Source organism: Oryzias melastigma, linkage group LG13 (genome assembly GCF_002922805.2).
Source record: "Oryzias melastigma strain HK-1 linkage group LG13, ASM292280v2, whole genome shotgun sequence".
In the NCBI taxonomy this organism is placed as follows: domain Eukaryota; kingdom Metazoa; phylum Chordata; class Actinopteri; order Beloniformes; family Adrianichthyidae; genus Oryzias; species Oryzias melastigma.
In genome coordinates this window covers 12,514,281-12,529,450 of record NC_050524.1, presented here as the reverse complement: position 1 = coordinate 12,529,450, position 15,170 = coordinate 12,514,281, and the positions used below count along the sequence as shown (strand labels likewise).

Here is a 15,170-nt window from a genome sequence, read left to right as displayed (position 1 = left end):
GTGTTGTGATTTATTGGATTGAGCATGCTGTCTATATCAGTTTAAAAGTGTGTTGTGGAGAGGTTTTAATTGCCATGGTGTAAAATGTTTGTTTTCAGCTGAATGCCAATGTATTGCAGGGTGTTACAGTTAATCCCCAACATTGATGCTGACGTTTTCCCAGTTGTTTAATATGATTTTACTTCCTCAGTAATTTTTACAGATATGTATAAATATCAGCCTCACGGGACATAGAGATGTAAAACAAAGACTCCGTGCTTAACTGATTATTCATGTTCTATGAGAGTTTTTTTTTTTTTTTATTTATTTATTTATTTATTTTGTATATTCTGGTGAAAAAAATCACTATTTTGCTTGAGATTACCAATAGAATACATATATTTTTTCAGATTTGAATGTTAGAGGCCTAATACACTGTAGTCTTTGAAAATGTCCCTAATGACAAATATATATATATATATATATATATATATATATATAAATATATATATATATTGCACAACTTAATCTTAATATATTGACAAAAATGTATTTTCTTTTTTATTATTTCTGGTAAATACTTTAGAGATCTATCTTATTTGGAATTGATGGATTTTGCTAAATAATTAGGATAAGTTGTCTTTGTGTCTTCTAAAAGGAAGATTTCATCAACATTTTTAACAAAAATCTTAACTACAATTTATTTTTGATAGATTAAGATAGTAATTTGTGAGTTATCCTATTGGTTTAGAGAACTCCATATAAAGAAAAAAACAAACTAGATGCTTTCACTCCTTGTCCTGAGTTGAGTTTGACTGGTACCAACCCCCAGTTTGAGAAAATTCCCGCTTAAGCACATGCTGAACTCATGTAAATATTTGTATTTCAGCGTTTTCCAAACTATTTAATGGTGTAATGAGTCAATCATTTTTCTTCAAAAACCAAACCCAACATAATTGTGTATCATGTAGTGCAGTGGTCCCCAACCCCTGGGCTCCAGACTGGTATTGGTCTGTGGTCACTTGCCTCAGACAGAAAACAAATAGATGCGCTTAACTGATTATTTCCATTTATTTTCTGATCCTGAAGGAAGTTTTATTTTGAAAAACTGCCAGATTCTGATCACTTCTGTCTTGGTCATGTGACTTAAAGTGGCTAGCAGCATGGCTACCTGGATCGATAGTAGCCCAAAGCTTACAAGCAAACAAAAACCAAACAATAAAACATATTTGGAATGTTTCTTCCAGAATAAAAGAGCTAATGAGGAAACTGAATAAGAGCCTTCGACTTCAAAGAACTATAAAGCTGCTGTTTCCAGTCTTCCATGACATATGGAACTATTGACAGTTATTCTCATGTAACAGAAGCCGCTCTGGCTAATAAGTGGCGACAGACTCTCGAATGTTTCACAGATGCAGATAATAAAGTTGGAAATATGGTGGAGTCTTGTTTATATTATATATAAAAAAAAAAACAGTTTTATAATGGTTGTCATTTTATTTTGCTTTATTTATCCATCACACCTTAAAAGTCAGATGTTGCTATAGCTAGCATTCAGTTGTTAGCCTCCACTTTGACATTAAAGGGAAAATCTTCATCACAAAGTTCAAACATTTTACAGAGAATAAAGATTCAATCACAAAGAGTTGCTGATTTGTGGAAACTTGTAAAAGAGACATTTAACAATTTTCCTACAGCAAGGCTGAATTAGGTAGGCATCCGTTCATGAACTTTAGCACAGTGTGAAAACACGTACCCATGAATGAGGACCTATGTAAAGACAAAATATGATCAATCCCTTTTGCCCTGAAAGATAATCAAAGTCTGGATCGAGTGTTAAAATGGCATTCTATGGAAAAGAAAAATCATGTAATGTTTCCTTTATGGATTTTCTTTGTTTCATTGAATCGTCATCATCTGTACAAAAACAATCTATTAATATTTTTAGACTTTTTTTTTATTTCTTGTAGCGTTTTATTTTGAAAATATATTTTTAGAAACCAAGCTTAAAAACACCAACTCAATGCCCCGTTTGGACCAGTCAGTAAAAATATTGTCTAATTTAAACCAGTCCGTGGGCTGATAAAGGTTGGGGACCATTGATGTAGTGGATAGAATTGTTCATACCACTGAACATTTAATATAAATAATAAATCTTCTAAAATACATTTAAATACAAATCTGGCTTATTCCCAATGCATGAATCAGCATGTATAGCAATCAGATGCTTTCTAGTGTCTATAACCGCACACACATAAAACCTGTGTGTCTATAAACCTGGTCATCTGCAACAATCCACAAGCGCCCGTAAGGCGGTCTGCCAGCTGACTATTCTGCCCAAAAACCTGGGAGTGTGGCGTTCTGACTGGATGTGCTGAACTAAGACGCGCCTGGGTCAACTCTCATTCAGAAATGATAAAGAACAGAAACAGATAAAGAAGACACAAAAGAACAGCAGGAATCTTTTTTATACCCCTACAATGTTTACATGCCGCTGAATGGGATGTTTTCACAAAGTGGGCGTATCTGCAGAAAGAACCCTGATCAGCTAATCGTTCCTGGTTACTTGGGTGGAGAATAAACTAAAGCAGACATTTGAAAAACCTGCATGCAGTATGCAGCGTTCCAGATTGAAGGTGATGAATATTGCTTTCTAAGAATTTGCTTTGCCTTCTGTCTGTCGTTTCTCTGTCCTCTACAGGCATCATGGACACGGCCTGAGCAGCACAAGGTATTCTAAATGCATGGCTTTTTTTTTTCTTCAAAACTCATTCATCACTCATGTCAGGGAAGTCGAAGTCAATTCTGGATGAATGTGGATCAAAATTCTTGATCAAATGGGGGTCGGAGAGAGTCTTTACTCTGATAACAAGGCAGTAGCAAAAACAGACCAGTGTGGGTCTGTTTAGTGCTTTAGTAAAAACTAATCATGTTTTAGTCGACATTTCATTGAAATGTCTCTTTTTTAGGTATAATACCTACACTTTACATCACTCTTGTCGTTTTAACACAATCTATTGTGAGATTTTTAGAATAACTTCTATGCTTCTGACATTAGTGCGTTACTTAGATTATTGCATGGAGTCTTGAAAGAAGAGGAAATGCTTTTCTGTGAATATCAGAACCACAACGCTCCTTAAGATGTGAGAAAATTAGTTCAAAAGAGCTTTGTGCAAAGTTGATCATCTTAAATGACTTGACTATTGATCATGTGCACTTTAAAGGGTAACCAAACATGGAAATTGGAGGCTGACTCCACCACAGCTAAAGTTTGAAAATCCAGAGGGGCGGGACTGAGGAACAGGACTGTTATCGTTACTGGAGCTGCAGATCATGACTTCTGAAATGATGTGGGGCTTGAATCATTTGACCAATCACAAAATTCAAGTGTAATATCTCGAGGGGGAAGCACATAGACGGTTTTTAACTATTTTCAAGAATTAAACAAGTTTATTTTAATTTGTCAAAAATGTGGCGATGACCAACAGGCAGCCCCTTTAAAGCCCCATTTCTAGCCAAAAAAAGTGGATTTAGGATGGGGTTACCCTTTAAATAATGGAAATGTGTACATTGTCAGTTAGGAACAAATCCCATGAGTTTTGAGGACAGCACTGATAACGTTTTGACGACACTTAAGATCATTCCATTTCATTTGTAAGTTAAAGATCAGATTTAAAAAGAAAATATCATGTCTATTTATACTTTTGTTGTATTTGACAGTAAATTTGTATTTTTAGACCATTTGTTCACCTAAATAGTCTTACTATTTTTAAATTGGAGGGAGCTTTGCAGTAAAGGAAACACATCTTTCGCTTGATTTTTTTTTTCTTGAATATTTTTCTTTTACTGTTTTAATCCATTCATATTTAGTCCTACTGCATTCAGTAGTGAATTAGATCATAAGCTAACATGCTAAAAAGTTTTACTGTTTTTTCCCCGACGACAGTTTGTAGTCATGCATATTCATTTATGAGTGAAGTAATCATATTTCTGACTTTCTGGGCCTTTTTTTCCTGTGCTCTGAGCTGATTACTGTGCTCTTCTCTGCAAGACACTTCTTAACAAATCGCACAGGAGGGGAATTGGAACCTGGATGAGCATGAGCATACTGAGTGTTTTCACTTAAGCGCGAGTTCATTTAATAAGCCGCGTGAGGGAAGGCACATTTGTATTCCAGTCCACTTAATATTTGATCAGACATGAGTTTACCATGTCTGCAGTGTAGTTTAAATTTTATGCCCTGAGAATCCCTGCCCTTTCCCTCAGCTTGGCGCTGTAGAGAATCTGTTTTAGAGCCCTTCTCTCAGTCGGGTTTAATTAATTTATCGGATCTTTGTCCTTGTTGATTCGTTCCTCGTCTTTTCTGAAGAACAATTTGACAGGTGCAAAGCTGTACACGCGCTCCAAGAAGGTGAAAAGAATTGGGAAATAATAACCAGAATGATGCAACCTCAACTTCATTTAATCCTGAGTGTCTCCTTCATCGTTTATGTAAAAAAAAGAAGTGTTCATAGAAAAAGACTGATTACTGATGCTCCCTCATTAACTAGTTATCTCCAAGTGGCGTGCTGCACAGATGCAGCATTTGGTAACAGGACCACAGGGGCCCACTAAGAATGCTATCTGCACAGGGGTCAGAATAAAAGGGTAGTGTTTGTGTTATGTAAGTGTCTCTCTTGTCCTGCTACCTGCTATGCATAATGAATTCCCCAGACGAGCTTTGTGATTTGAATATAAATACAAACTAATGTGGGTTTCTGTTACACGGCTGCCCGAGCCGAGCTCTGAGGCAGCCTGTGTGAAAGATTTTTGTCAATGTGCTCCTGTGACTTTGAATCAAAGCAGCCGAAACAGCTACTTGGATAATGCTCTTAAAGGAAGTGGTTGTACCAGGTATTATCATTACATATGTGTTATTACTACTGGGAAAAAAGACTTCTGTTTTTTCTTTTAACTCAAGTAACCCTGATTGTGCTGTTATAAGATCATTTTATATTCCAACCTGGTTTATGTGAAATCTTCAGGGATCAACATTAAATCGATGATTCTTGATAATACAGTTTAAGAAAACTCGCAAAATATTTAATATCGAAATTATTTTTTGCAGTAAGCTAGCAAAATCTCTGCTTTCCTGTTCTATTACCAAAAGCCTAAAACAGTAATAAGCAAAACAGTTTTTTTATTGATATAACAATAGTGATATTACTATTGTGCATCTTGGCGTTCAAACAGCATTCATGTTTATTCAATAGGCAACAGTAAAACTTTAAATTACACAATGTAATTTAAAGGCAGAGGGGATTTTTTTAAATACATAAATTAAAACAACCTTTTTGAAAACTAATACAAGAAATATTTCTAACAAAATAAGGAAGTAAGCAATATTATTTTAAATCTAAATGAATAACATGTTTACCATGAACCAAAAGACTGTTAGAAAATGTTGTGTGGGTTTGAACACAGACACCAGGACATCAGATCAGCTAAATGAAATCATCGTGCATTAGCAGAAAGTTAATTCTCTCGTATCTACTCATCTTCTGTGTTACATAATGTTACTTCCAAGCGAGTGCATGTTGGATCATTATTCAGTCATCAGTTGTGATAACATGGCTACAGTTTATGTTTAGTTAATGCCAGGCAAACAGATGACATTTGATTTAAATAAAACTTGTGATTTTTTTTTTTTTTTCATTTTGTGTGTGATTACATTAATGTTTCTGTAAATGTACAATCTACATTTCTTTTTGGTTGACCTAGATATACTTTTATAAAAGCTAAATAATTCTTTACCACCAGGCATCATAATGAACATGTGTGTCTGTGAGGAACAAAGCAGTTAAAGCTGATTTTTTTTTTTTTTTAATATATATATATTGTAGGTTAAACATTGCTTTACATTTCTTTGAGTGGATTTAAAACCATACATATTTCAAGTCTGATATATTGGAATGCTTCATATGATTAGTCCAGTATATGCATATATGCTGAGAATCTTATCAGCATGTATAATTTGTGGACTTTATGATGTTCGGTGGCTGGTTTCAAAAGTATGTGATTTAGCTTTTTTAACTCTGAGATGAAAGTGTGAACCAAACTAAGGGGAAAAAAGAATATTTTCACGGCTTAGCAGGTCACTTTACTGGTATTGGTTCATGTGGAGATGCATGGTAATCTTTTTCTCCCTTTTTTTCCCTTGGTTTTGCATCAGCAAATTTCACAAGTCGGTCCAGCCGTTTTAGATGCCCTCTAATGCTTTTCAACATCAAATATTTAAAATCTTCACTGCCTTGTCATCTGTGTCCTTCTGTTTCCATGACCTTATAGAGAAATCTTTCAGTTCCATTTATCAAATGTCTGTATGTTGTTTCATTTATGTTGGGGTCGTCTTGTTTACTCTTTTTGTTTGTGTGTTTTTTGTGAGTTTTCTCTGAACCTCGCCATTTTCTGCTGTCATTTAGAGCCCAGATGGGAATGTTGTGGTGAGGAGTGATGCTCGCGTGTCCTCCCTCACTCTTAAATATGTCAAGTACACAGACGCGGGTCAGTATCTCTGCACAGCACGGAGTGCCATTGGAGAAGATGATCAAAGAGCTTATCTGGAGGTTCGCTGTGAGTACTCCTGTGTTCAAGTAGGAGAAGAGAGTGACTGAAGGAGTCCGCTTTACTCAATCATACGCCGACATCAACGTTTTAAGTTTAACACCTTATTTCCGTAGACACACCTAAGATCAGTGGGACGGTGGCTGTGTACACATGGGAAAGGAACCCTGTCAATATCACCTGTGAGGTCAAAGCTTTCCCCAGCGAAGTGTCAACTGTGTGGCTCAGGGATGGACTGCAGCTCCCCAACTCCAACACCTCCAACGTTAAGATATTCAGGACTCCCACATCCAGCTACCTTCAGGTACATGCACTTTAAAGATTCATTTAGGCCCCCGCATATACGTACGCACCGCTCTTCTGTCTGGTCACACCTTGTTATCAACATTTCATGAGGATAGACTGGAAGTGATGGAGGGGGAGGGGGTTCTTTCAGCCTCATTGTGTAGGGAAAAAAAACACATGAATAATTCAGTAATAAGAAAGCTCACAGCAACAAATAAGAAGAACTCTACTCCAAGGTGCAAATGAAAAGGTCACTTTGTAATTCTTCACACACAAGTTTGATCATCTGTTTTGTGGCACTGCTCTTCTCGTACTTACAGTTTCATATTTATTCTCACCTTCAGGTTACCCCCGAGTACGAGAATGATTTTGGAAGCTATAACTGCACCGCCACAAATGAGATGGGCACAGAGTCCAAGGAGTTCCTCCTCATTCAGGCTGGTTAGTTTTCTAAAGACTTTCTTCTGTTTGTTTTTAATCTGCAGTTAAAACCTGGGGGAGTTCAGTACAAATGACCTGAAACTGTCTCAAAGGTAGAAATGTTACTCTAAACGGGCAATTTTTAAGTCTTTTGGAAAATGTTTGTTACTTTTTAGGACGCTTTAAATGTAACTTTAGACGCCAAAAATTGAGGAAAACAAAGAAGTCAGTGTCTGTGTGTATCACTCACCTTCACATATTGGAAGGATCTCTGTTTCATTGTTCAGTTGGGTTGTAACGAGTATAAACACTCGGACATTTGCGATCTTTTCCCAAAGTACAAATATTTGTGATGTCAAGATTGCTGATTTGCAATCTTTATAAATCTAATAGAGTAGTAAAGTAGTAAAATCACAAACAATGTAGAATAATGTTGGATTTTAAGTAAGAGTGTAACAGATCACTGATAATCCGGGATCCGTAAGGATCACTCGCCACAGTTCAGCACACCACCCGCCACCTGGCTCACAACATTTAAATCAATTTTCCATGCCTCAAATTTGCGTCCACCATCTTTACTTTTTTTTTTTTCTTTACTTTAACATGTGTCAAAGTCGCTGCCTGATGCTTGTCCAAAATTGGGTTGAAAAATCAGATGCTCCCGCCGGGTGGAGGAGGAGTTTTTCCTGAACTCGAAAGACGCGGAGGATGAGACATCAGGTGTATTTATTTTGAAAGTTCTACAAGAAGCATCAGTAAGCAAGTTTTCACATCCAGGTTGTTGAGGTTATTCAGAGATTTTCATTATATGTGGATGTCTCTCTGTCCCACAAAGAACCAAGTTTTTTTTTTTTTTTTCCTTTTTACTGATCTGAAAAATGATCTGAACTGGGAATTTAAAACCATGACTCAACCCGAACCATGAGTTTTGTGATCCGTTACACCCTTAATACTAAGTATATAAGCTAAATAGACCACATGTGCTGCTGTCACTTTCATTAGAATAAAAAAAGTAGACTAGAAAAATATAATGAATACGGATTTAAGATTACTATACTCTGCATTTGATATTACTACAAGCTAACTAAGCAGATTACAAGTCCTGGACAGGTTCTGTTTTTGGTTGGTTTGTACTTCTGCTGTTCAAATCAAAAGTTTACTACTGTTTAATGACTATATAAAATTAGAACATTATTGTTATGAACCTGAAACCAAGTAGAGAGAGAGAAAAAAATACACCCACCAACAATAACAAACAGATCCCGGACAAGACCCCAACCATTACAAACCAAACCCACAGATCTAAACACAATAATCAAACACAAGGATACTGAGGATGACACTGAGAAAAACGGGATGCCACAACCCGTTGAAGGACCAGTGGGTAAAGTTAACATGTTCTTACCATTTAAGTTCAGCCCGTCTTTCATGCTTCCTTCTTTTTTTTTTTTTACTCGCATTAGCTTCTTCTGGCAATTAGCTGTTTGGGGGACAGCCCTTCAATCAGCTGATCCTCTCCAGCTCTTCACCCTTCCTCTGGTCAAGTTACTGAAAGAGAAAACTAACAAAAAACAAGCAGAATGGAGGAAACAGAAAGAACTGGAAGGCTGGAACAATTATAGAATTTTATTAAAGACCAATCAGTTTGCTTAACTGATATGGATAATTTTTGAATGTTCTTTTATCTTTTGTTTTTCATAAAAGAGCATATTGATCTATAGTTTTCCCCCAAATTTAGAAAGGAGGTAGAATGGTTTATCAATAAAGCCAAAATGGAGATAAAAAAAACAACAACACATTTTCTGTTGAACCGAAACAAGAAAAGACGCAACACTCGACAGTTTTGACGGTTAATTTGCTCCATAAAATCAAACTGAGCTCCACACTATTTACTGCTCCTGTTTTTCATGAACTGTCATCTCTTTCCAAACTTACACTTTTTCTTGCACACTTACTTTAAGGGAAGTTGCACTTCATCCTAAAATGTATCATCTCATTATCTCCAAACTTGCTTTCAACTGATGAAAAACAGGAAAGTTGTCTAAAAGATCAATAGAACCCCTGCGTTTATTGTGGACTTACTGATCCTTTTCCCCTCACTGCAACAGTGCAGCATCAAGATTATTTATTGAACGTCTTTTTCTTCCAAGCGCCAGCCATCCATTTGGACCTCTCTACAGCTTCTCTTATATATAAATGGTTGTTATGGGTTAATTTTAGTCTTTTGTTTATGTAAATTGCAGTTTTTTCCTTGATAGGTAAACATGTGAAAATAGTAAAGACACATTTCTGTTTTTTTGCTTTTTTCCTATTTATTTATCATTTCGTTTTAAACGCTACATTATGTTTTTTCTTTGCGTCTCTCTGTTCACTGTTACCATTTGTCTCCGCTGTTTCAGGTCTATTGCTGTGGTCTTGTTTCCTGTCAGTTTTTAGGAGGAACAGCTTGTTTTTGTCTGCAAGCTCTTCTAATTGGAGGCTGATTTGTAGATGTGGAGGCTTGTGCAGATCAGGACTGAGCACCACTGCCAAACTGCTCAATCGATCTGATTTTGGTTCACAAGTTCACAGTTGGACTCATTCAGTCAACTATAGAAAAAAACAAAGCACAATGTGCACGTTTTTGTTCTTGCTGAAAAAAATGTTTTTTTTTTCCATACTGTACATTTAGCTGAAAAATCTACTCTGCGACCTTTCTCAGGGCATTGTTTGTACAGCTGCCTAATAGATGTCGACAAAACGGGCTGATGATTTATCAACCTTCCTCCCTCGTAGCTGTTACAGGACGGTGTGTTTAGTTCAGTGTGAAAAGAGATGTTAAATTGCAAATCCAGTGCCCTTTTAGCATAAATGTTGAAGTTGCAGAATTGTCACATCATTTTTTGTTGCTGTGCTCACTCATAATGGAAATGGAACAGAATAGAGAAACAAAGCTGGACTTTAACCACAATCCAAAACGGATTAATTTAAACCACAGTTATAATTATGGTGCCTTGTTTTTCCCCACTTCAAAGCAGTGCAGTAAAACCTGTGCCCAATAATGTGTGTGATCCAAAGCAGCTGCCAGTTCTGTTCTGTGGACTAATTCACATGAATCATGACTTTAAATAATGTCATTTTCTCCATAATTGAGAGAACAGTAGCTGATGAATAGTGTTTTTAGCTGTTATACTTAACAAAAAATAGGTTGGAAAATAAATGTTTCTTTTGCTATTCACAGAAAGAATATTTTTATTGTATTTTAAGTAATTTTTAAAGCATTTTACTCATTTGTTGTAGAAAAGTGGTCCCCGACCTTTTTCAGACCATGAACAGGTTTAAATTAAACAATATTTTCACTGACGATCCCAAAAGGGGTTCAAGTTGGTATTGTTAAACTTTCGTTTTCAGAATATTTTTTTAAATAAAATGCTACAAAAAGAAATTTAGTTTTAAAAAAATCTAAAAATATCAGATTTTTTAACAGATAATAAAGATTTAATGCAACAAAGTTGTTGATTTGTAGAAGTTGTTTCTGATTTAAAAGAAAAATCCCTGAAGGAAACATTACAGGTTTTTTAACTCATAAAAGATCAAACTTTTTACCAAAGTTTTGCTTTGTATATAAAATCTGTTCATTCTGGAGGTAGCATTGATCAAACGAGACGTCTTCAGGTCAACAGAGATACAAAAACCTACTGTACATAGTTTATCATCTATGTGCTCTTCAGCCATCAATTTTTATATTTAACTAATCTAAATTTAATAAATGCTCATTGAGTAATCCTGACTTTAAAAAAAATGGTAATTATTTTTTTTTATTTTTATTTTTTTCACTTCTTTGTCCTCAGCAGTCTTACACTGCTGGGTTTTGTTATTTTAGTTTGGGGTAAGACCTTGGTAGTCTTTGTTTGCGGGCTTTGCTTATTTGTTTTCTTTAGGCAGTTTTGGTTAGGCAGCCATTAGCAGGGAGCTGCTGACTCTGACGGTCGACATGGCTGGTCAGCAGTCTCCATGACTCATTTTATCTTTTGCCAGAGAGCCGCCATGGAGAGATCAAAGAGCCACATGTGGCTCTGGAGCCGCTGGTTGTAGACCCCTGACCAAGACGGATGTGAACAGAATCTGGCAGTTTTCCAAAATAAAACATCCTTCAGGATCAGAAAATAAACTAAAAAGAAATAATCTAAGTTAGCGATTTTTTTTTTTTTTCTGTCTGGTGCCCGTTGCCAAGTGATTCCACCCTGGTGGTTGGGGACCACTGTTGTAGATTGTTTTAAATTAAATTGTTTTAAATTTTAATAATTTTTTATCCTTTTCTAAAGAGACTTTTTTTTTTTTTGCTGTTTATGACCACTCTTTATCCAGCTACGTTTATTTTAAGTCTCTTAACATTTTTTCTTTCTTGTAAAAAAAAAAATTGCACCTTAAAAATGAATGAATTTTACTATGTTTCTTATTTTGCTGAGCTATATCTAGGAAGGACAGCATTTCCTAAAAAAGACAGTCCATTATCCACTTTAGTCCACTGTGATGGTTTCAGTTGTGAGCTCGGACTGTGGTTTTGTAGGATCAGTGGAGAACAGCTACCAGTACTCCCAGCGCTGCAGTTTTCCTCTTTTCTGTGTTGAACATGCCGTTCATGTCTTGTCTGCACAGAGGTTCCATCGGCTCCATCCATCGTTGAAGTGAGACCTTTCTCCACCACCGCGCTGATTCAGTACGAGGAGCCTGAATCTACTGGGGGCGTACCTGTTCTGAAATATAAAGCGTTGTGGAGGATGCAGGGCAAAGGTGACTGGGTGCAGAGAGTCTACGAGGCCCCAGATGGTAAAAAAAACTCACTTACTTAAATAAATCGTGCAGTTTGTCTGTGTTTATCTTGTTTACTTAAAAGATAATATAAAGTAAATTTATTGAATTTGAATAAACTGTTTTTTTTTTCTTTTTTATTGACTGAAACATAGTTTGCAATGATGAGAGGAACTCATTTCCAGTTATAAAACAATCAGCTGTTTAAACCGTGTTGAGATGAATGGAGAACTGTGAGGACGGAAGCAATTACAGCCTCCGTCCTGAATGTGTTTGATGTGCGGTACATGGAGGTGCTTTCAAACAAAGCCGCTCTGCTTTCGGTGCTTTTACAGACCCCAGCAATGACGTGACCATCACAGGCCTGAAGCCGGAGACCAGCTACGAGCTGAAGCTATTAGCCATCAATGGCAAGGGCGAAAGTGAAAGCAGTCCTGCTGAGTTCTTCAAAACAGAGCCTGTCCGTAAGTGCACAGTTTCTCTCACACTATAAAGCTTTTCCCACCACATTACCTACAGTGCAGCACAAGTTAGTCATTTTTAATTGTCTCATAAAATGTATTTTCTATTAGAAGTAACAGTAAGTAGAGCTTTGTTTACAGCATTCTGTCAGTCACAAAGTGTTCAGACCTGCTCGAAAACCATAAAATGTTTTTGCTTTAACATGAATCACACCTGCAGTGATCCTAGGCTTAGTTTAGAGCGCCCTCTGCTGGTCGGGCACGCACATTACCGTAAAGATATTCTTTCAGTCCTATTGTCTCGTCATTCCATAATTTTAATCCCTCGTGTTTTTATCCATTTGTTCATCTGTCTGTTTTATCAGGCCCCGCTTCTAAAAGTAAGTCATTCATCAATTGGTTCAGTTTTAAGCCTCATGCTTACCTTTAGTTTGAGGACAGTGTCACGGGTTTAGGATTCCACTCTGCTGTAAATCAAAAATGTGGATTAGAGCGCTGAAAAGCACAAAATAATGTTCTAATGCAAAAAGAAAAAACAAATAATTTCATATTATTTGCTGTAGTTTTTGCCCATATTGTACACTTCTTTAGTTTCTAGTTAATCTAGCACTCCTTCCACTGTGTCTTAATAGTTGTTTAATTCATCTTTAAGCATGTTTCAGTTGAATAGTGCTGCAGAATTTCAGCTAATTTGATTGCTTTTCGTGTTCCATGTCTCCAGACAACATGTTTCACTTCTTCTCTGAGGGCACAGGTTTGTTCTGTAGACTGAGTTTTAGCGCTGTGGCTTTTCCTTTTCCCTACAAGATCAACCGTTGATGAGCTGTAGTTGTAATAACTTCAAAGCCCTGCAGATACGTGTAGTGCCTTTTAGAAAGGATCACTTTTTATGCCCTGATTTCTGCTCCCCTGGTGTTATTCAGACAGCTTTTACTTTAATTGCAGCCTGAGTTTATAGCTGCTAAATCCAAAGCAACTTTATTGTCTGCTGGTGACAAGACTTCACTTGAAAGCTTGTATTTAGCTCTGTGTATCTTTTCTATCTTTTGCTCTAGTTGTTGTTACCTGTAGCTGTTTTTATGTGTCTCTGGTTTTTAACCTCTCATGTGTCATGTGACTGTTATTTGGCTTGCATGGTGCTGGTGACACTCTCCACCCTGCAGAAGGTAACATAGATGTGAAACAAAGATTTCTAACTCTAATTGAAGTCTGTGCTTCTCTGCATTCATATAACACATAGATTAGCCGACATCTACTTTGGGAGAAAAATGAGCAGGAACTTGAGCTTCATCCTGGTGTTGCTTAAATTGTCTTGAATGCAATTGATAGTCTGCTTCCTGGAAGGTACCGACCTCTCTTTACTGAGTGTCTTGCTATAAATCAAGCAGGTAAAGAAACAAAACAAAAACAGGGATTTCACTAATTGCAGGAAAATCTCTTTTCCTCTCTTGACTCTTTTCTCCTTCAAGATTTCTGCTCTGCCGTTCAGTCAACAAGTTAAAAAGCTGCTATAACCAATGGATTCTCCATGCTAGATTTAATGCTTAGCAATAGTTTTAACACTTTCACTAATATGAAAGTCATTAAATGAAAGGATTTGCTTTTAAATGTTAATAAATAAAGACCCACTCCGATGAAATTTGTGTTTTTGGTTTTTAATCATGTTATTGTGGTATTATTCTGATGATGGAGGACATATTTAAAAAAAATTGAGCCTAAAATGTTTTTTAAATTAAAATTGTTGTGAATCAGGAGCATACGACAAAATGCTGCTTGAAAAAATATAGTATTTGCTACAAAAAAAGTCCACTGGACAGACCACTCCGTCTGCTTTTTTTAAAGACCTCATCCAATGAAAATTCATGTTTTTTGAGTTTTTGACATGTATGTGTGGCATTTTTCTTATGAAAGACAACAAATGGAATAAGAAATAATTTCATTATTTCCAAGTATTTCTCCTTTTAAATTGTTGTCAATCAGACCACTACAAAAACGCTCTATTTGAATTAATGAGCCGTTGTGACGTCACAGCGGCCGGGACTAAGAGCGCATGAGCAAGCTCCGTGATCGGCCTGATCGATAAATGCTAATTATTTTTAGGAAGTTCACGAAGCGAGGCTGGGCTCGCACCACTGTTTGAGAAGCAGCGGACCCGTCGCCCTCCGCCGAGGCTCAATGACGGCCCACCCTTGTCTTGGTCTCCCTCCTCCCAGTCTGGGAGGCGTCCGGTGCTGCGTTGAAGGCGGGTCTCAGATGCGACTCTGGACGCGCGTCTGGCCCTTCTCATGGATCTACCTTGCTCCGGTTCCCGCTGGGGATTTCCTGTCAAGATGGGGGTCCCCCCTCCTGGCGGGTTGCCTCGACTGGCACCTAGAAGCTGACTTAAAACTGGTGCGGACCAGGGGAATCCGACCGTTTGATTAGAACAAAGCATCGCGGGGACCCGCTTTGAATGCTGACGCGGTGTGATTTCTTCGCAGTGCTCCGACTGTCGCTCTTCTGTTTCCATTAATGATGAAATTGCGCAAATTGGATTTGCACATTTTTTTTTTTTTTTTGTAGCAGCGGTGAAGAATTACGCTGGCGAAACACACGGCTGTCACTGTCATCATCAGAAAGCAGATGATCAAG

The 15,170-nt window shown here is 37.0% G+C and overlaps 1 protein-coding gene across 12 annotated transcripts in view; it reads left to right on the top strand.

Moving 5' to 3' along the window:
• Window positions 1–15,170, top strand: part of ncam1b (neural cell adhesion molecule 1b) — an 84,402-nt gene that overhangs the window by 56,938 nt on the left and 12,294 nt on the right. For 4 of the 12 annotated variants that reach the window (XM_024277566.2, XM_024277567.2, XM_024277576.2 and 1 more), the window contains 9 exons: window positions 2,681–2,710; window positions 6,441–6,591; window positions 6,699–6,886; window positions 7,212–7,308; window positions 11,926–12,096; window positions 12,414–12,542; window positions 12,905–12,919; window positions 13,261–13,293; window positions 13,703–13,705. In XM_024277566.2, coding sequence (XP_024133334.1) covers window positions 2,681–2,710; window positions 6,441–6,591; window positions 6,699–6,886; window positions 7,212–7,308; window positions 11,926–12,096; window positions 12,414–12,542; window positions 12,905–12,919; window positions 13,261–13,293; window positions 13,703–13,705 — 817 coding nt within the window. The remainder of the gene's footprint in view (window positions 1–2,680; window positions 2,711–6,440; window positions 6,592–6,698; window positions 6,887–7,211; window positions 7,309–11,925; window positions 12,097–12,413; window positions 12,543–12,904; window positions 12,920–13,260; window positions 13,294–13,702; window positions 13,706–15,170) is intronic. The other 8 variants (XM_024277572.2, XM_024277568.2, XM_024277570.2 and 5 more) reach the window with 6 other exon arrangements.